Source organism: Haemaphysalis longicornis, unplaced genomic scaffold (assembly GCF_048455015.1).
Source record: "Haemaphysalis longicornis isolate Haplotype H1 unplaced genomic scaffold, Haemaphysalis longicornis Haplotype H1 scaffold_8, whole genome shotgun sequence".
NCBI classification, from domain to species: domain Eukaryota; kingdom Metazoa; phylum Arthropoda; class Arachnida; order Ixodida; family Ixodidae; genus Haemaphysalis; species Haemaphysalis longicornis.
Window position 1 is genome coordinate 94,114,420 of NW_027526445.1, and position 22,557 is coordinate 94,136,976.

A 22,557-nucleotide genomic window follows, 5' to 3' on the forward strand; every position below is an offset into this window, starting at 1 on the left:
ATCTTAAAACGAATAAGAATAATAGAACGAGGCAACCCCGCAACACTGCTAATGCAAACCTACCTTAAAGATTTAAAACTGAGACACTCCAGATTAAGCAGGCTCTACTCCACCACTTCCGATGTTCATAGAGCCAGACAATCTCCCAGTGCCAACCCTGAAGTCTTGAGGTACGAACGAAACAGGCGGCTGAAAGCAGAAGCAAACAAGTCAAACCAAGCAAATCTCACACCAGGGGACATCGACAAGTTCATTACCTACTTTCAGGAAATGACCTCTAGTGAGACAACCAGAGACATCGGTAGCATTACCTCTAGCCCCTACTTAGCAAGCCTTTCACAATTACCAGATGACGACTTTGTACGCTTAATCGCTCCGATTACATTAAAAGAATTAACAGAGTCGATGAAGCAACTCCACAAGGGCAAGGCACCAGGAGTGGATGGATTGCCAGTCGAGTTTTACAGCACATTTTGGGACCTTCTTGGACCATTCCTATGTGCAGTACTAAATGATGTTCTCACAACGCACACAGTACCCCGCAGTTTTAAACGAGGTAGGATTATCCTAATACCAAAAAATGCCGGGGCTTGGAACGAACCTACAAGCTGGCGCCCCATCACGTTACTGGGGACGGATTACAAATTACTTGCATCAGTGCTAACAAGACGACTACAACTTACTTTGCCGGAAGTGATAACATCGTGGCAAGCCTGCTCAGTTGCAGACAGGAACTGTCAAACCTTAAACATGTTAAACAGAGACATAATAGAGTACACCAAAACAAGACAGGCTAGAGGCTGGCTCATTTCTTTAGATCAAGCACAGGCGTTTGACAGAGTAGAGCACAACTACATCTTCGCAACTTTAACAGCCTTCGGATATCCACAACAGTTTATTAATATATTAGCAATCCTTTATGAAAACATGCAGAGTGATCTAGTAGTAAACAAGCAGGTAGCAACTAGCCTGAGCGTAACAAGAGGGGTACGACAAGGGTGCCCACTTTCCCCATTACTTTTTGTTCTAGCAATAGAACCGTTCTTGAAAAATGTTGAAAATAACTCGCATATCCTAGGCTTACAGCTTCCAGGGAGTCAGACAGTTAAAGTAACGGCGTATGCCGATGATGTTACCTTGTATCTAAGGGACGAAGATAGTTTAGTGCATGCACTTAATTGTTTTGAGGAGTATTCCGAGTTAGCTGGTGCAAGGCTAAATTGCACAAAAAGTAAAGCCTTAAGCCTAAGTCCATCAGAAAAACAACACATATATGGCATCCCAGTAGTCGCACATGTAGAAATCCTCGGCGTTACTTACACGTCAAGCGGGGTATCACTTAAGACATGGCACCAGACACTTAAACAACTCAGGGAGGATGTAAACGAAGCCTTAGCTTACGACTTTCCATACGCGGTTAAAAGGTATCTGGCATTAAATGTTTTCACAGGGAAAGTATGGTATATAGCCGGGACAGCTGCCCTTCCTCGATACATAGCGGTTAAAATTACATCTGAAGTATTGCGCCTGTTCTGGTCGGATAAAACAGCCCTGGTCAAAACCGGGAAACTGGGCCTGCCCAGACAATTCGGGGGGTGGAACATCCCCTCTGTAACCAATTACGCCGTGACCTATGCTTTGAAAAGTGTTCTTAGGGTCCTTGATCTGCAGACGGGGCATCCAGCAAGGCAGCTCTATGTATACTTCTTGGGAGCGCAAGCTAGGTTATTTCCCCAGCATACTCTGGATGGACCTAAGGCAACTCAGCCACCCCCCTTTTACGCCAAAGTAATAGCAGCATATAAAAAACTAACCACACATAACTCGCAAAGAGAAGTAGAAAACATGAGGAACATAGAACTGGCTCAGAAATTAGATGAGACGAGTCCTGAAAACCTACAAGAGAAACAAAAGAACTTTCCTTGGCGCACGCTGATCAATGCAAATGTACCAGGTGAAGCCCAAGACGTAACATGGAAGTATGGGTGGTCAGTCTTGCAGACGAGAACTGTCTTAAGGAGATGGGGTACAACAACAACAGACAAGTGTGTGCACTGCAATCAGAGGGAGACAAATGAACACGCAATGGTCCAATGTACAGTCGCCAAAACATTTTGGCTCATAGTGAGTAGGGCATATAGACAACTCCGCATTCGGGACTTCCTGGAGGGCAGACGATGCCCAAGAAACCCTCTAGCTGTGCTTATCATAACGATTGGTCTTTATGTACTGTGGATAAACAGGTATACTGCCGTCAAGCAATCACGCCCCCGACGTAACCAGTGGAACTTACTGATCCACATGCACACAAAACTAACCGAAAACCTGGAAGCAGAGCTCTTCTTTTTAGGGGAAGAAGAATTCTTGAGAAAATGGTCTTGTCCTTTCATTGAGGTTCAAAACGGGCGAGTGCACTTGAGCTGCACTCCAATACACGGGTTACGTTTCACAGGAACATAAAAGGAGGCTTATAAAAGTGGGTGTGCCTGAGCCGCACTCCAATACAGGGGCTACATTTCAGGGAAATAACGGGAGGATCATAAAGGCGAGTGCACTTGTTGCACCCCAATAATGTACGGGTCAAGTTTACGGGAACATAAGGGGAGGCTTTTAAAAGGCGCAGGCGCCTCGGGCGGGGGAGACTCTCCTCCCGCACCTGTGCACTTGGCGCCTCACTCTACTACAAAGTGAGCGGGCTCGCAAATATAAGCCGCTTACTCGCGTTTTTACAGGTGTAAGCCATGTGGTGACTATGTGATTATGTTGCTAATGCCAAAGGCAGTTCCAATTGCATTATGTAAACAGAAGTCATGTTCAGAGTATCTAATAAGTCTTGTGGCCCCAAATGGGAAGGTGGGCCAAATAAGTGTATACGGTACAGTCAACAAACCAAGGGTCGGTTTCTTTTGTATTTGTTTTTACATTTGAATGTCTTGAAGTTGTGTATGTATCAAGGAAGACCCGAGTAAATGAAACATCTTGTGTAAAGGGAGCTGGTGCTTGGGGTGGGGGAGTGGTTCCCCCCTCCCAGGACACAGGCTGTCCTCTCAGTGCACAATTTATGTACCAAGAAGTGTACGTCATTTGCATTTGTGTTCATGCAATGTTAGTTTTTCACTCATTCCGTATCTGCTTTATTGATAGCAAGGAGAGATGTCGTCCTGCAATGTAACGGATGAACCAAGTATGTAAACGTGGGAAAGCGTAACCACGAGTGTTTTGTACTTCCTTTTCATACGAGAGAAAAATAAAAATTCCTTTGCTTCGCTCAGTTAAAGTAGCATAAATGGAGGTGCAATTGCAGGGGCTTGTTGGCGGGTGCCGATTCAGAAAATCAACGGGTAAGAATGTCTCGCGAGTCCGTAGGTGTAAACTACTCCGGCGGCACTTCCAGATGATTTTCGGGATTTTAGATTGTTGCGTACCTGGGACATTCTCCCGATGTGTGGCCGTCTGACAAGATTCGGTGTTGTACGTTCCGCACTGTGTCCGTACTGCGCTCACACTGAAAAATTAGTACATGCATTGTTTTACGATCGTGTAGCGCAACGTCTTGGACTTATTAAGCACGCGGTTCGGACTCACTTCGAATGAGCATACGTAAAAATCTTGTGTTACTAAACTTCCTGATTGTTTATGGTGCTTTTTATTGTGAGTAAATCGTTGCGCCACGTGTCTTCGAGCCCTACCGCAACGGGCGATGCTCCCACTGCAGTGGCGTGTCCGGTCGATTCTCATGAGCCCCTTGCAGCACAGGGTGGCAGGGCTAGGCGGAGAAGCCTCTTTTGCTCTCTTCCACAGGCTTAATAATTGTTAGGAACAACACTCTGGGCGTTTCTCTAGTTGCGTATTGAGTTGAGTCATCACCATCATCATCATATAAATATAATAATAATAATATTAATAATTCTATCTACACCCACTGCCGTGCAAAGGCTTCTCCCATGGATCTCCAACTGTCCCGGTCCTGTGCTAACTGCGACCAATGTATACCCGGAAACGTCTTAATTTTATCTGCCCATCTAACTTTCTGCAACCTCCTGCCACGCTTGCCTCCTCTAGGGATCCAATCTGCTATCCTTTACGCATGTTATCTTGCCTTAGGATTACATGTCCTCCCCACGCCCATTTCTTCTTAATTTCGCCTAATTTGTCCATAACACGCGTTTGTTCCCTGACTCACTCCGCAGTCTTCTTGTTCATTAATATTACACCTATCATCTTTCACTTCATTGCTCGCTGAGTCGTCCTCAATTTAAGTTGAACCCTTGTAGAGAGCCTTCAAGTTTCTGCCCCGTAGGTGAGTACGGGTAATATGCAGCAGTAATGCACTTCCTTCTTCAGGGACAATAGTAGGCTTCCATTCAGTAGCTGAGAAAGACGACCGAATTCACTCCAACCCATTCTTATCCTTCTCAATTATTCCGGCCACATGGTTGGGATCCGGGGTCACTACTTGGCCTAAGTAGATATACTCTGTTAACACTTCCACTGTCTCGCCATCTATATCAAGCCGCTGTGCGCTCCCGAGGTTGTTGGGTATTACTTCAGTTTTGTGCATATTAATTTTCAGGCCGATGGTACTACTCTGCTTGTACAGTGCGGTAGGCATGCTTTCCGATTCATCACCCGAGTTAAATAGCAAGGCAACGTCATCAGCAGATCTGATGTTACTGAGGTATTCTCCATTAACCCTTACACCCACCTGTTCTCAATGTAATGTTCTTAATACCTCTTGTAAACATGCTGTCAATAACATTGGAGATGTGGTGTCTACTTGTCTGACGCCCTTCCTTATCGGTATTTTACTGGTCTTCTTATAGAGGACGATGGTAGCTGTTGACCCATTGTAGATATCCTCTAGTATTTTTACGTAATGCTCGTCTACAACCTGGTTCCGTAATGCCTGAATGACTGGTGAGGTTTCGACCGAGTCAAATGCTTTCTCGTAATCAATGAAGGATATAAATACGGGTTGAGTATACTCGGCGCATTTCTCGATCACCTGGCTGATCGTGTGAATATGGTCCATTGTTGAATATCATTCTCGAAACAGTGCGTGTTCATTAGGTTGACTAAAATTTAAGGTGGCAGAAATTTTCTTAGCGATTACCTTGGCGTGTAACTCCTAGAGGATTGACAGTAAGCTGATCGGCCCATAACTTTTCAAGTTCTTTATGTCACCTTTCTTATGGATTAGGATGATGTTCGCGTTCTTCCAAGACTCCTGTACACTCGCGGTCATTAGGCACAGGGTATACAGCTTTGCCAGTTTTTCTAGTTCAATTTACCCGCTATACTTTAAGAGGTCTGTTGTTATCTGACCGTCAGCAGGTTTGCCCGCTTTCATTTCGTTCAATACCTTCTTTATTTCTTCTTTCGTTACTGGAGCGATGTCTATCTCTTCTGAACTGCTTTCTCGTGCGGTATTATCCTGTATGTCACTGCTACCTTACAGATCTCTATAGAACTCCTCAGCTACTATTACTATTAGTATATGATGGCATGATGGCGCCCAGTAAGGACAAGTGCCTCCTCTGCTGCCTCGCTTTCTTCGGCAGGCAGGTGTTTTTTCGATGTTCTGCGTGTAAACGCCGTGCGCACGGAAAGTGCATTGTTCTTCCGGACGAGGAACTGCAGCGTTTGATATCCGGTGAGCAGCCGTTCGTCTGCAATCTGTGTGTGGCTGCGGCGTCACCCGCTAGGCCTAGCGAACCCGGTGACCAAGCCAGCGAAGACGGTGAGCCAGCGAACATCCCGGCCAAACGAGTGGCGTCCCCTGTCGGAGCAAGCTTCAACCCTTCGGCGGACTTATGCGCAGAGGTAGCTGCGTTGAAGAATCTCCGGTCTGAAGCCTGCGCCAGCCTCTCTTTTCTCGGGGATGTTGTCACCGAGCTGCGCGAGGAGAACCGGCTTCTGCGACGGGACAATGTGGCTGGGCTTGCCCATCAGGCTGCAATCGTCGCTTCCCTGCGCGAGGAGGTTCGCTGCCTGCGAGGGGAGCTCGCGCGTCCCCCGCCTTCTCCGCCTGCTTTCCCGAAGCCTGCTAATCCTTTCATGCCGCCGGTGACGTCACCGCAGTCTGGTATCCCTACGAGGTCGTCGTTCGCCGAACCCGCCGCCGGGGCAGCTGGTGAAGGTGCCCCCTTCCTGTCTACCACCGCTTCGCCGTTCGTTGACCGCCCCAGCAGTCAACCTGCTACGGCCTTGAGCACTTTGGTTTCCCCTTCGGTCCACCCTCTGCCCCCGCCTCCTAGGTCCGACACTGCGTTTAATGGCCCGCCGACGAACTTGCAGAAGAAAAGGAGCCCTCCCCGCGTGGGTGCGTCGGAAGCTTCTCAGTTGGTTGTGGTACACCGACCACCGAGCTCCAAGGCCATCTTTGTTTCAAAACTGTCAGCTAACACCACATCTGCTCAACTGTTGTCCCACTTGTCAACTGTGCAAGTTACGCCATTGTCGTGCAAACGCCTTAGGACCAAGTACAATTCATATTCTTCTTTTTGCGTAACTGTTAACGAGGAGTGTTTTAGGCGCCTGAGCGACCCGTCTATGTGGCCAAAAGGCTGCCTTTTCAAGCCGTTCCAAGGCAAGGTCCACCCTGGTATGCTGCACAGCTGTGAAATAACTGAAAATGACCAGTAAGTACGAGAGTCTCGACATATACTATCAAAACACTCGAGGTCTACGAACTAAGTCCTCTGAATTTATTAGAAATATTGTATGCTCTAAATTTTCTGCTATTGTCATTAGTGAAACCTGGCTTTCCGATGATATCTCGTCTTCCGACTATTTCCCTTCTAACTATCAAATCTTTAGAAGCGACAGAAAATTAACTGGACCTAAACAAAAAGGCGGCGGGGTTCTCATTGCCGTTGATCATTCAGTGCAGTGCATGCGGCGTGCTGACCTCGAGACCCTAGACGAGTCAGTCTGGCTTGAGGTAGGCCTCACGAGGGGCGAGAGGCTACTCATCGGTGCATTCTATATATCCCCGGATGTATTACCTTCTGAATTTAATCGAACACTCACATCCATAGAAAATGTCTCAAATGCACACTCCAACCATAAGCTCATTATACTTGGGGACTTCAACACACCAGGTATTCGCTGGAACAGTCTTTCCTTTGAGCACAAAAACCATTATGCAGCGCAGAAATGCAGCATGCTATTAGATTTTCAATCGTTCACCTCCATGCAGCAGTTTTGCCGCATAGAAAACTCTTGTGGTAATGTTCTAGATGTGTGCTTCTCAAACTTAAAAAACGTACAAGTGTGTGCCTCCGAAATATCCCTTGTGCACCCCGACAAGTTTCACCCCGCTCTTATTGTCTCTGTCTCGGTCGCGACCCAGCATCGCTCTGGCGGTGTTGACAATTGTGCAGTCCCGCGATATGCTTTCCAGCGTGGAGATTATGCTGGGCTGTATCACTTTTATTCATCTGCTGAATGGTCTAGTGTTTTGGATGTCAATGATGTTGACGAACAGGTTCGACGTTTTACCGAAATCGTCAGAAGTGGCATGGAAAAGTACATCCCTTGTTATAAGCCTGTTCCTTCCAAATTTCCCCACTGGTTTTCTAAAGAACTTCGAAGTTCGCTTAAACTTAAGGACAGCGCCCACAAAAAGGCCAAGCGTTCTGGGTTTGACAAGTGGAAAGCGGAGTTTAGTCGGTATCGCTCACTTTGTAAAATCCTCTACCGGCGTGACCACCAGCTCTATATAGAATCGTTAGAGGCTGCTGCGTCTCAGAAACCGGCTGAATTCTGGAGGTATGTACGCGGCCGTTCTAAGGCGTCTAAAGAACACGTTAGCCTGCTTAATTCCGATGGTGAAGAGGTTGAGGATGTTGCCACCAGTTTTGCTCAGTACTTTCATTCTGTCTTTCAACTACCAGATGGCAACGACGAACGCCTATCGTTTAATAACTCTAATTTTAACACACTTATGTTCGATGAAAAAATTGTCAATGATAGCCTTCAACGGATGAAACCATCATTTTCCTGTGGTGCAGATGGAATTCCAGCAGCCCTCATGAAGACTTACGGCAACATTTTTGTGCCTGTCTTAACTTCCATTTATAATAACTGCTAACTTTTAGGTAAATTTCCTCGTGCATGGAAGATCGCTCGAATTTTTCCGATATTTAAGTCTGGTGATAAGTCAGCCGTTTCTAACTATCGCCCGATCTCACTCCTTTGTGTCGCCTCAAAACTCTTTGAGTCAGCTCTGCACAAAGTTCTTGCTGCCTGCGTCAAGAACGTTGTGATACCAAATCAGCACGGCTTTTTCTCGGGTCGATCGACGGTCACAAATCTTGCAAGCTTTATGACACAGGCTTCGGCTGCAGTTTGTGAAAACGGCCAGTTGGACGTTATTTATTTTGACCTCAGTAAGGCGTTTGATGTGGTGAACCATCAGTTATTAATTAACAAGCTTGCTAAGTCCGGTGTAGACGCAAGCCTTGTTGCCTTGTTGTCCAACTACCTCCTTGACCGGTCCTTTTGTGTAGATGTTAACTACAAAAAGTCTAGTGTTTACCCTGCAACAAGTGGTGTACCCCAGGGTTCCGTGCTGGGTCCATTATTGTTTTCTGTCTTTATCAATGATGTGTCAACAGTGTTAACTAACTCTTCTTTTCTTCTCTATGCTGATGATGTCAAACTATTTAGGCACATTAGCGGTGTTCAGGACTGCTGTGCCTTGCAGAGGGATGTGTCGGAATTATCGGTCTGGTGCAGGAAAAACTGCCTAATTTTAAACCCCACTAAAACAAAGTTTGTCACCTACAGCCGGAAAACCCACCGTCTGCTGTTTTCCTACAGTATTGAGGGAGCTCCTCTGCATAGGGTTGAGGAGATTAGGGACTTAGGGGTGCTTTTCTACAGTACCCTCTCTTTTTCTCCTCATATTAGACTCATCACCCGGCGAGCACTCCGAAGTCTTGGAAATGTGTGTCGGATTACAAAGGAATTCTCTTCTCCAGATCCATTTCTAATGCTATACAATGCAATATGTATACCACAGTTAGAATATGCTTCTGTTGCCTGGAATGGCATCTCCAAATCTAGTAGTGAATTAATAGAACGTGTGAAGAAGAAGTTTTTATCCATATTTAAGCACCGTCATCACAATCACAGTTTTCATCCTGATTCTGACTTACCCATAGTCCCTTCCATCCCTTCCTTGAACTGCAGACGTATGCGTGCCAGTGTTGCGGAATGGGCGTCCCCATTCCATTCCAATTCCATTCCGGGGAATTACAAGTGGCCGAAATTCTATTCCTTTCAATTCCTCGGAATGCCGGAACGTTGACCATTCCCACTCCAGGAATTGCCGGGGAGTTCAATTCCATTCCTCTAATTCCTCAACGTTTTATCGGGTGATTATCAAGTTACCAACGAACCCACCATTAAGCTGATGTTATTACACGCTTTAAAAACTGCTAAAATACACAAAATACGTAACCAAGGTCGAGGGATAGTGGCTTTGTGGCATATCTCGTTCAGTGCAATCACCCTACTAATTCCCACAAGGGCAGTTCTCCAGGTAGTTATTATAGTATTTGCATGGTCAGCACGTCTTTACGAGTTGTGATGCTTTAATATTGTGTAAGTGTGAATGTGTTAATGCTAACGTGACGACATGTTCTATTTTTGTGCTGACAAAAGTACGGTTGAAGAAGACATTATATTCCTTAAAGCAGTTAACACGGGTATGGAGCGGTCGTGAGCATGGTTAGAACTATAATTTTGTTAGCGAGGAACAGAACCTCCAGATCTGGTGGTATCAGTAGGAAGAATTACCGCTCGAGCACCTTGTCCTGCCTTTGCACCAAATACGGATCACGGGCCGCATAGGTCGTCAGCACTCACGCATGTCAAGCACGCCTTGAAAGCACGGATAGGTTCAGAACTTCCTATGTTTGCGTGTGCGCAGGTATGCAATGTCGCCCTTGCCGAAAAGCTTTGTTACGTGCGTCAGGTATCATCGACTGCGCACGAGCGAAAGTTCAGGCTGTGCTTAGAGTATGCGCGACCTTTGTATGGGTGTCTCGATGAGAACCAATGCGCAGGGAAAATTCTTTTTTCTCTCGTTAGATTATACTGGGATAGTACATTGGTTCGTATACTAATCTGCGTCTTGTTTTTTTTCTTTTAGAAATTCTGAGATTGTTCACACTTTAGCACCACGCCACCTTTCGCTCTAGCTAACTGAAGAAGGACTTAGAGAATGCGTTGCGGCCTTGGACGCAGCACTGAGGCCTGTACAACTAATTTGAGGAGTAGCATGCAGTGGAGTAGCAATGAAGGTTCCCCGAAGTGTCCTCTGGTCTGAGCGATCAACTGAAAGAAAAGATGTAAAGAAAAATGACAACGATAATAATAGAAGGACACGTTCGGCAGCCGGTCAGTCTAGTGTTGTGGAAATCCCTACGCTAGAAAAAAGTGTGTAGGTGTTCTCGTTGATATATTGTAGGGTTTAACGCGCCGACGCAATGCAGGCAATGAGGCTCGCCGTAGTGGAGGGCTCCGGGTTAATATTGACCACCTTAGGCCGAAACGTCGTACAGACGGGTGTTTTTGCTTTTCGCCTCCATCAGGAAAGCGGCCGCCGCGGCCGGGAATCGAACCGCGACCTCGTGCTCAGCAGCGCAATTAGGTCCCCTCGTGAATTTTATATGCTGCAATAAAGGTCTCAAGCTGCCGTGAAAGGTTGAAAAAAGTTTATTTTGGTTTCATTCATCAAAATTACGTAACAAAATGGTGTGAGCCAAATGGGCGCTTCGCCGTGCAGTTCTGAAAACACGAAGTGTAAATGACGGCTGCTTCAACGATCAGTTCTAAAAACAAAAAAAAAAGTAATCTAATACAGTTGCCTTCTGCCTGTGTGTTGCGCTTGACAAACGAGCTGCTTAAAAGAGGTGTTTGAGAGCGGGTTTCGCTTCGCTGTCTGTCACTAAAAGAGGTGTCGTGGACCCGCCGCGGTGGCTCAGTGGCTAAGGCGTTGCGCTGCTGGGCACGAGGCCGCAGGTTCGATTCCCGGCCGCGGCGGTCACTTTTCTGTTGGAGGCGAAAAGCAAAAATGCCCGTGTGTACGAGATTTCGGCGCACGTTAAAGATCCCCAGGTGGTCAAAATTAATCCGGAGCCATCCACTACGGCGCGCCTCATCTCCTGCGTTCCATTGGCGCGTTAAACCCTACAATCAATCAATCAAGAGATGCCGTTGAAAATATGCGTTCCAAGTAAACTGACGTCACATTTACAACGGAAACTGCCCTTGCGAGTCGGGAAAGCAAGTGAAAGTGGCTAGCGTTCGCGTTCCGAAAGATCGGAACAGTTTAGGAACAAAGCTTGCAGCGTGCAGCTTGTAGGCGCAGGCGTGACCGCAGTTCCTATCACATGGGCTCTCCTCTTTCCGGTGGATTCTCGAACCAATAATTTAGGCCTTCGTAGACGCTGCTTCGGGCAAAAGAGTCCGAGTGTCTAGACAGGAGGGCCAGTGTTGCAAAACGTCCTGGGGGGGGGGGGGGGGGGGGGGGGAGCGCGAAGGGAGATGGGGCGTAAGCTGATATGCGAAATTTCGCAGTGAAAACAAGCACCGCGCCAGCGTCCCGATGACGGCGAGGTGTGATGCGATCACCGACGGTTCCGGACGCAAAAAACAAAAGTGAAGCGTGGGGAGACAGCTCACAGCCAGGGCGAAGGCGCCGCCAAGGTAAAAAATCACAAGGCGAAGTTGGTGGGAGAGATAGGGGGGGATGTCATTGCGGTAGTTCCCCACGACGGATACCAACGGCTTAGAGCCGCGTTTATTAGGCGGAGAATCGCGACGAACTTCGTAGCAGCGCTGTATGTAATTGTAGTAGAATCGCTGCTTATAAATATACCGTGCTTGTAATCAGCCAATCGATTTTAACAGTACTGAGTTATTGTTAAATTCGAGGCTCCGGCTTACTAATGTTTGAACTTGGGCGTGTGCGATCTTTTGCGTATTTTTGTTGCGTATTTTGCCAAAAAACAGCGCGTAGAAGGAAACGTGCGCTTTATTTAGGGAAAATACATGTAATTCCATTCCCATTCCATTCCGGGCAAAAGGCGCTTAATTCCATTCCCATTCCATTCCGTCAAGTATTGTCGCCATTCCATTCCCATTCCATTCCGGGGTCGCGAAAATGTGGAATGATTCCGGATTCATTGCAATTCCGGACTGGTAACTCCGCAACACTGATGCGTGCAGACCTTACATTTCTTTACAAAATTGTTCATGGTGACCTTTCCTGCGCAGACCTGCTTAACTGTTTAGAGTTTAGTGTACCACAAAGGCCCACCAGGTCGCATCGCCCGTTCTTGACCGCTGCGCGCAACTCCAATCATTCTCCTGTGCGTAGAATACAGAATTGTTACAACCGCTTCTTTGAACGCCTTGACATCTTTCAGAAATCCTTTACAATTTACCGTACAGCGCTGTTGAATACAGTATGTTAAACACCTATGATATGTCTGTCGTTCTTTTTTTTTCTGGAATTTGCTTTCTCTGCGGTTGTGTCTATCCAACTGATAGTTGCCTATTTTTGAAACTGTTTACTGTTATTTGTTCGTCTTATCATTTGTCTCTACACTCTTGCCGTTGTTTTTGTTGTATTACTGTCAAACTTTGTTGTTCTGCCTGTCGTGTGGCCTTTACGACAGGCAGAGCAACATAGGCATCTTCATGGGCATCTTCATAGGCACCCAGGCTCCGCCTGTGCTTTATTTCTGTCATTTTCACTACTTCAATTTGTGTGTGTCTTGTTGCTTGTTTGTTTCTTGCTATATGTTTCTTGTATTTTGTTTTCATGTAACTACCCGTGCGCCAGCACTCAGGCCTCTGGCTGTTCCTGGGCACGTAAATAAACATGATTGATTGATTGATTGATTGATTGATTGATTATGCGGCATTTTTTCTTTTTTTTTCTCAGTGCGCCAGCACCAAGGCTTCGGCTGTTCCTGGGCACTATAATAAAGGTTGATTGATTGATTGATTGATTGATGACTATAACTGGTGTCATGCAGGATATGGAAGTGTTCGGAAGGGTAAGGTGTAGTGACCCCCGTATGGTAAGATCTCAAATTAGGCTGGATTAGAGGAGGAACTGTAACAAGCTAGCAAAAAAAAAGGAGATCAATGAGCTAACAGAAAGACGGAAATTTCAAGAATTTAGAATCGCGCTGCGGAACCCATATTCAGATCTAACACAGAAAGCATATTTTACGACAAAGGAAGCCAGCAACAATCTTACACGCAATATCACGGAGTGCGCCCGAGAAGCCGGAGGTACGATAGGTAGACAGGATACTTGTAAACATTCCCAGGAGACCAAAAAAGGTAATTTAAAGGTTAAAAAACATTCTTAAGGCCTCGACCCCTTCCTTCGACTTCAGTATTCTAATACACTCATTATTGTTTCGCTATATTTGCCCAGTCACTGTAACCTTTACCCGTCATCCTAGACACCAAACTTGAAAGGAAGCGTAACATGGAGTCTTTTACCCCTCTGTGAAAATGAAGAGGGATGCTAAAAACAGCGCATTCTGAACGTATGCAACATTTCACGTGCAAAATACAAGTACCGGACTGACACGGTACGCTGATGCATGATCTGGGGCTCAATTTGCATCCATGTCATCTGTGTTGCCCGGGAAACCTTCTGCTGGTGTGGCGGGTTGCCCTTGCTAGCCCAAAAACTGCATGCTGCAGAAGCTATGTTTTGACATGAACATTGAGCATGACTTCGTTTAAAGGACAGTCTTTTCATTTCTGATATCAGTTTTTTCTACTGTTTTGTTTATTTCTGCCGTGAGTAACGACTTCACCATTTTCACCCTGTTGTCATCAGCGCTTCCTCTTAGACGATGCTTTCGAGGAGCGCAGATCCACAGCACGTTTCTATGGACAGCGCGGTTGCCAGCTCAGACGCATCCTGCTAGCGCACCGTAATGACGGAGGGCGATCCAGAGGAGGCGGCTAGGACCTCGAAGGATTCTTCGAAACGAAACAGGACCAAGTCAGACACAACGGCTAGGGAAGGCGCCAGGTCACGGAATGCCGACGATAAATACGAGCCACAGTACAGCATGTCCCCGTGGTTCCTAGATTGAGCAACATGTGTGTAGACTAGACGACGACGCGCATCTGCCTCAACGCTTAGCTCCAAGTATGATTTGTGTAAGGCATATTCGGACAGATTTCGCCTTTCCTAGAGTTATCTCTTGGACCCCCGGGAAGGCTAGGGGGACTGGGTGGGAACGATTGCGCTTGTTCATTTAGCATGCTCAAAACGGCTTTAGAACCGCTTTAACGATTCTCGGCTGAATAATCGTAATTGTAATTAACACGCCATGATTTTTTGCACGCACAACACCTTGGATGTCAAAATGCAACAGAAAACATTGGTAACGAAAATAATTCGAGTCTTCTCTTTTGCCAAAAATCCCGTAGTGAAAAAAAGACGCTTATTATAATTTAATGTCACCACACTCCTGATAGTCTAAAGGGGACAATACGTGATATTTAAATAAGGTAGTGCTAGAACTACGCGCGGATGTAGGACCGCGTGACACTCAGAGCAAACAAGTTTAACTTTGCGTAAAATTCCCCGTGTTGGTTCAGGGGTTCGCTCGTCTCTGCATGCGTGTCGGCAGGAATGTATTTTTACGTGCATTTAGTATCTACCGCCTGTTCACTGCGTAGTTATTATATGGGTCCTGTGTGCCCGAACGAACTTCAGTTGTTAGCCAGTTGCTTCTGATTCCACTTTGTCATCCTTGTGCTAAGCCTTTCGGTGTTTTCTTCTATTATTCCTTTTCAGTAACGACAGCCTCTTTATTTGTTTGTTTCTGTCTTGTTTTGTGTGTTTCCGATGTTTCTGTATTGATGCTGGTCGATATTCCCGTCGGTGTGAAATTTTATGTCTCGCAGATATTACTTTACTGATTTGTGGCGGCGCCTTAATCTCCCCATTTTGTTTAACAATGGCTGAGTAAAGATCGTTTCCCCGAAGTCCGGTGTCGATCAGGAACCCAATCGCCCGGGCTTCGGTTGATTTGGCAGGAGGCTGGCAGGGCGATGGTGTTGAAGTTCTTGGAGGTGACGGTCGAATTGACGAACTCAAGGCGTTGAAGTTGCTTAAATGAAACGAGGAGTTTATATACGGCTATTTACACTAGGAAAACTGGGTACATGAGTAATAATGGAAAAACTGCAAACTTCAGCTAGACGCTAGCTCCAAGTGCGCACAAATCACTTGAGCTTCTCAACTTCGTCTAACTCTCCTATTCTCGGAGCGTACACAAACCGCTCGAGAAACAACGGCCGAGACCCTGTCTTGCCGCAAGATCCGTCTAGTTGCCCGGTACGGCGCTGCACCCTAAACCTCCGACGCGATCTTAACCTCGACTAGGGGGCTCGAAAATCCCAACCTAGCTTTAACGGTCGAGACTCCTTGTCCCGCCGGGAACTGCCAGCTTAGCGCTCAGACAAGAACCATTTCCAACGGCCAAGTTGGGCCTTATATAACCTCGAGATCACCCTCTCTCGGGAACGCCGCTGTAGCGTTCGCACACGTGTATGGGAGTGCCCGAATTCACGTAGAGAGCTGTCACTCAGCATGCCACGGAATATTCATTGAGGCGCCGCCACATTCGGGTCAACGGCACGCCCACAGACGAGCAGTTTCGTGCGGCCCCGCGGGGTGAAAGCGAAAGACGGCGTCCGTGCGTCATGCTGATCAGGGCGCGACAACAATAGAGACACGTCGGTAATCCCACCACCTCCGCGGGTCCGGCAGGCATTCCTGGAATCCGGCGACGGTGTCTGCTTTCTCAATGGGTGATTATCCTTGAGGAATGCGGTGGGCCAGACAATCCGTCTCCCGTGCGCGCCGCGACAAATTAGCGGCAGTTGCAGCGCAGTGTCGGCAGTGCTACGTCGCTAGACAGAGCTGCGGGTTCTCACGCGCAGCACGGGTGCCCGGCTGCTAATCTCATAAGTGGACGTTACAACTCCCCCCTTTTAGAGGGTTACTGGACCTATTGGTTCAGTCAATCCGAAAAGAATTTAAAAGGGCCACTCTTTTCGTCTCTCCTTCCGCAATAACAGCGGAACAAACAAAAAAACAAAAAAAAAAAAAACACGTGGAAGGAGCTAGGTATAACCACAAGTGAGCCCCCTTCTATTTCTGCAGTTCAGCTGATCCTAGCTCTCACCTAAACTACAAACACAACCTATTCACTAGCCTTCAACAGGGACGGAATACTCTAGCAACGTGGAAACACACAAAAAAATGCTAATAACATTAAGTGCGAGTAAAAGGAAATGGGGTCGTGTCTCCGGAGCGCGTAAACGGCACGAACAACGAGGCAACTCAACCTTTAACACCGATGCGCGCTATAACTGCAAATACGCACGAACATTCCGGCACTCGACAAAAAGCAGAAAAGGTATAAGGACTGGCAAAGAACACGGGCAATTTTGCAGTCAACAAAAATAAAACGTTAAGAAAGTTTGCATTGTCACTTTGCGCACGCACGCGAATGTCCTCCTTGACAACGTAGCCTGATAACCTTCCTTCAAGAATGTTCGGCTGTGCTTTCGCTCACTTGCGGTGCACAGAAAGTTCAGTTCAGTGCGCGGATCGATCGATTCGGTGCACGGATCGAGCACCCAAGGCATCTCGTCACGCACAATCACGGCACACACACACCCCCACACACCACCAACGAAAAAGGACGGGTGAACGGGAACGTTCACGTCCGTCGTGGCGGTGTTAAGGCTGAGAGGCAATTCAATGGTGGCCCCCCCAAGCAACATTGTGAAGGCGCGACAGTGCGTCCGCGTTCGGGTTGTTTGCTCCCTTCCTGTGAGAAACCGCAACGTTGTAGCGTTGCAAGGCTAATGCCCACCTTGACAATTTAGCCCCATGAGGCGTACAGGTCGTCAGGTAAGACAGAGGGTTATGGTCAGACACGACATTGACTTCTGCCCCAAAAACCCAATAATCAAACTTTTCAATGCCCAAATGATGGCAAACGCCTCGCGCTCGATGGTTGACCAGCGGGTTTGGGTTGGAGTGAAACGATGGCTGGCAAAAGCTATTGGCTTTTCGCGGCCCTCTTTCCCCATCTGCACCAGACATGCCCCGGCTCCCACCTCAGACGCGTCAGTAAACAGCCAATAAGGCTGGTGCGGGTCAGGGGTGTTTAGCGCCGCGGCTGAGCAAAGGGACTCCTTTAGCTGCTCGAACGCCCGCTCGGCCTCGCTACTCCAATTTAATCGGGTTCGGTACACCCCGCTTTGTCATGGACGTTAGCGGCTCAGCTACCTCCGCGTAGTTGTTGACGTACTCTCGGTAATACCCGCAAAGGCCAAGGAGGCTTCGAAGCTCCTTCTTAGTCTTTGGTTGTACGAGGTCTCTGATGGCGGCCAGCTTTTCCGGATCGGGACCGTGCGTTCCGCTGCCCACTACGTGTCCGAGGTACTTAATGTGGCCCTGAGCCACCTGGCACTTCTCAACGCTAGCCTTTAACCTCACGTCCGTCAACAAGCCGAGGATAGTGTCCACGTGCCTAAGGTGTTCCTCCCATGAAGAGGAGAAGACGGCAACGTCATCCAGATAGGCCGTGGCGTAGGACCGGTGTTTGGCGAGAAACGTGTTCATCATCCTCTGAAATGTCGCTGCCGCATTTCTGAGACCAAACGGCATGACGCGCCACGCGTACTGACCGTCGTGCGTGACGAAGGCGGTTAGGTGCTGGCTCTCCGGCGCTACCGGCACCTGCCAGTAGCCCCTCCGCAAGTCTATAACTGTGATAAACCTCGAGTGACCCACTTTCAGGATCAGCTCCTGCAGTGGAGACATAGGGAATGCATCGGCGAGAGTCACCGCATTTAACCTGCGGTAGTCGATGCACAATCTCCATGACCCGTCTTTCTTTCCGACGCAAACGACCGGGTGGGCGTGCTCACTTTCAACTGGGTAGATGAGGCCCAACTCCAAAAGTTCGTCTACCTGGTGGCTGACTTCTTTCCTGAGCAGCTCCGGAACGCGGTAAGGTAAAGCCTTCTTCGGCTCATACCTTCCCTGCAGCTCGATTCGGTGTTGCCCCACCGCGGCGAGTCCTGGCGTTCCATCGAACAGGTCGGCGTGTTTTGCAAATACGCTTGCAATCTCAGAGCTCTCTCGCTCACTTAAGTGTGACAACTTCTTGATCGGAAAGGGGAGGGTACTCCGACGCGGCGGCATGAAGCGTGGGGCACACTCTACGTCCCCAAACTCGCTATCTTCATCGAACACTACCCCCACGTGACTGACACGACAGTAGTAAGGTCGCAGGCGGTTCGCGTGCACCACCGAAGTTCTCTTTCCCCCCATGTCGAGACGGTATGAATGCTGCCTCTCCTGTGCAACAACCGTGAATGGGCCCAACCATCTCGGGGCCGTCTTACGTTTACCCTCCGTGTCGAACAACGGGACTTGTTCGCCGACGCTGAACGTTTTGTTACGCGCGGTGCTATTGTACGCCTGGGCGTAGCTGCCCTGGCGCGCGCTCGCCGTGAGCCCCGCCACTTCCGCCGCTACCTCTAGCTGCTCGCGCAGCTGCCTTAGGTATTTCGCTGGCTCCTCTTTTCATGGGCCCTGTACGGGCAGTTCCCCTTTCCAACTGTGCTGGAGAATCGCCAGCGGTCCTGCGGGGTTCCTGCCATAAAGCATGCGAAACGGGGCGACTCCGGTTGTGTCGTGCGGAACCTCTCGGTAGGCCCACAACACGAACGGCACTAACCTATCCCAGTTCCTTGGATCCTTCTGGATGACGTAAAACAGCATGTTCTTAAGTACCCTATTCCAACACTCCACCGTGCCATTGCTCTCCGGGTGTTCCGGTGTCGAGAAGCCCGGCGCGCAGCCAAACCTTTCCACAAAGCTTTGTGTCAGTTGTGACGTGAAGTTAGTACCCTGCTCAGAGCATATTAACTAAGGGAAGCCAGTCCTGCTGAATATTGTCAGGAGAGCCTCGCAAGTTGCTTTCGCCGTAAGTGACCGCAGGCACACGACTTCGGGCCAGCGTGTGCAGAGGTCCACCAGACAAAGCGCATACTTGTGGCCCCGACCCGACGGTACGTCCAGGGGACCGATGATTTCCACGTTTACTACCTGGAATGGGTGGTCGGGACTTGTTAGGAGATAAATATGGACCCGGTCGCTGAGCCGTCTATCTGCCCTGATTTGGCAGCCATGACATGTTTGGCAGTGATGGGATACGTCTGCCTCTAGACCGGGCCAGAAAAAGCTATATTCTATCCTAGCCTTCGTCTTTTTGGGGCCTAAATGGCCTCCCCATAGTGACTCGTGGGCCAGCAAAAGTACCTCCTCGCGTCTCTCTGAGGGCAGCACAAGTTGCGTTACTTTCGCGCCGGCTATAGTGTCCCTATGAAACAGCAACCCGTCAGAGACAAACATGCCGGCTTTCTCTCTTTTCGCGTCGGCCCAAGCTTTCTTTACGCTGTCATCAGCCAGCTGAGACGCCAGTAGCCTTGCCCGTGGGCCCTCAACTTCGACTGCCTCATCAATCTCCCCGGCCGGAGCTTCGGATGCTGTCTCTCCCGTAATCTCACACACGGCAGCTGCCGGTTCCGAGATCGCCCCGGTGCCGACCTCGCCGTCCCCACTTGAGGGGGCGAAAGTTTCAGCCGTGCTATTCGCCTCCCGGTTGGGGTGACATTTCGTCAGCAGCCCCCAATCCTCTCTCGAAAGCCGTCTAGTCCCTCGGCGAGATTGTTGGTGACAGCACAGATTAGCTGCACCTTGGGGCTCCCGACCACCGACACGGCCTGCCTCAAACTCACAGGCAGGCTGACCACTCTCGCGCTAACCGACTCGCCAAATGCTGGAACTAGCCTGATGGTGCCCGATGGCTGCATAGCGTCCTGTGGGACTAGACTTTCTCGTACCACCGTAACTTCGCTTCCTGTGTCGACCGTCGCGGTAACTGTCTTGCCTGCACAGTCGAGTTCCATGTGCTGTAGTCTAGACTTTCTCAGCTCATCAATGCTTCCGAGCGCATTTACCTCGGCCACGAGAATTCGCTGCCCCCCGCTCGTCAGGCCGGCATCCTGAGCCTGCACTGCACTTGCGTCCTCTACTATCACTCTCTGCACGTGTGCGCTGCGCCCTGGGTTTCCTGGCTTCTCAGCAATTTTCGGGCACATCCGGAAATGTTGACCTTCTCCCTTACAGACGCTACATGTCCACATTCGCTTGCCACTATTGGTATTGCGCGGAGGTACTTGATCTCTACGCCCAACAGCGGAGCCTCTTCCCTTGGCCTGCTCGAAGGTTTGCAGCACGTTAGCTATCTCTGGCGGCTTCAGCCACGTCTCTGCTTCGCGCAGGCGAACGTACTCCAGTCCCTCAGCGCTCAAACTGTTCTTAATTCTATCGGCCACCATGAGGGCCACTACCTCCTCTTTTGTTTCGACCTTCCTCGATTTCAGGTAGTAGTCAAACTGGGTGCCAACGCGGGAGGCAAATTGCGACCAGGTTTTGTCGTTACGTTTCGCTGCCTTTGCAAACCGGTCGAGGTATTCTGCGGGGCTTAGCCTAAGCTCCTGCAGCACGGCCTTTTTTACCACTTCGTAGTCATTGCACTGACTGTCCCCGAGTCCACCTAACATGTACCTCACCCCTTCCGACAACGCCGGTACAACTAAATGAACGCGACTCGACTCCGGCACACCGTACGTCAGAAACAACCTTTCAACTTCGTCGACCCACAACGCAATGTCCGCATCGCACGGCAGCTTAAGCCCCTTCAGAACCTTTGCGCACTGAGTGACCGGGTTTAAGCCCTGCCGCCTACCCTCGTCTGAGTCCGAGCCCGTAGGAGTTTGCGTGCCAGCCCTCGTCTCCAGCTCCAACTTTCGCAACCGCTTTTCAGATTCGAGCTTCAGTTTTAGTATGCGTTCTTCCGATTCTCGCGCCCTTTCCTCCACCTCGGGCGCTCTTTTCTCCTTTCGCACTTGAAACTCCAACTCCATTCGTCTAAGAATTACTGCCTCGGATTCCACTTGGGGAGATCCTCCTGCTGCCGAGCCTCTTTGAGGTGGCACCTCGTCTGTCTGACCATTTCCGTCTCCTTCCGCCATGTTCGTCTGCATGCTCCGCGTGACTACCATGCAACCCCAGACTCAGCCTACACCGCCACAACGAAGCGCAAGAAATCCCACTCACCTGTACCTCCGGTGGTCGGCTGCCGCGTCGTTGGCACCGTGCGCTGGTTGGCTCTGCCGCTCCACTTCGCGCGGAGCTCGGCTGCCGCCGATGAAGGCGGGCTTGCGTCTGCTTGCTGTCCCTGGTTGTGGCCTGGTGGTTTCTTCTGCCAAATCCTGTCGGCTGCGCCAGTAAAGATCGTTTCCCCGAAGTCCGGTGTCGATCAGGAACGCAATCGCCCGGGCTCCGGTTGATTTGGCAGGAGGCTGGCAGGGTGATGGTGTTGAAGTTCTTGGAGGTGACGGTCGAATTGACGAACTCGAGGCGTTGAAGTTGATTAAATGAAACGAGGAGTTTATATACGGCTATTTACAGTAGGAAAACTGGGTACATGAGTAATAAAGGAAAAACTGCAAACTTCAGCTAGACGCTAGCTCCAATTGCGCACAAATCACTTGAGCTTCTCAACTTCGTCTAACTCTCCTATTCTCGGAGCGTACACAAACCGCTCGAGAAACAACGGCCGAGACCCTGTCTCGCCGCAAGATCTGTCTAGTTGCCCGGTACGGCGCTGCACCCTAAACCTCCGACGCGATCTTAACCTCGACTAGGGGGCTCGAAAATCCCAACCTAGCTTTAACGGTCGAGACTCCTTGTCCCGCCGGGAACTGCCAGCTCAGCGCTCAGACAAGAACCATTTCCAACGGCCAAGTTGGGCCTTATATAACCTCGAGATCACCCTCTCTCGGGAACGCCGCTGTAGCGTTCGCACACGTGTATGGGAGTGCCCGAATTCACGTAGAGAGCTGTCACTCAGCATGCCACGGAATATTCATTGAGGCGCCGCCACATTCGGGTCAACGGCACGCCCACAGACGAGCAGTTTCGTGCGGCCCCGCGGGGTGAAAGCGAAAGACGGCGTCCGTGCGTCATGCTGATCAGGGCGCGACAACAATAGAGACACGCCGGTAATACCACCACCTCCGCGGGTCCGGCAGGCATTCCTGGAATCCGGCGACGGTGTCTGCTTTCTCAATGGGTGATTATCCTTGAGGAATGCGGTGGGCCAGACAATCCGTCTCCCGTGCGCGCCGCGACGAATTAGCGGCAGTTGCAGCGCAGTGTCGGCAGTGCTACGTCGCTAGACAGAGCTGCGGGTTCTCACGCGCAGCCCGGGCGCCCGGCTGCTAATCTCATAAGTGGACATTACAGGCTGTGTCCTTTTATTTTTAAGCGTACCCGTCGAGCGCGCTACATTCAATTGTACATGCTAGATATGAATTAACCGCAAGTGGTTGCGAAAAATA

The 22,557-nt window shown here is 49.3% G+C and overlaps 1 protein-coding gene and 1 pseudogene across 1 annotated transcript; both read right to left on the reverse strand.

Annotated features, from left to right (window-relative positions):
* Positions 1 to 16,828: 16,828 nt before the first annotated feature.
* On the reverse strand, positions 16,829 to 19,763 carry LOC144148388 (uncharacterized; annotated as a pseudogene).
* A 4-nt stretch (positions 19,764 to 19,767) lies between these two features.
* On the reverse strand, positions 19,768 to 21,078 carry LOC144148389 (uncharacterized). The gene has a single exon (XM_077679928.1). It carries the CDS (start codon positions 21,076 to 21,078, stop codon positions 19,768 to 19,770), a length of 1,311 nt encoding a protein of 436 aa, XP_077536054.1.
* Positions 21,079 to 22,557: the final 1,479 nt, after the last annotated feature.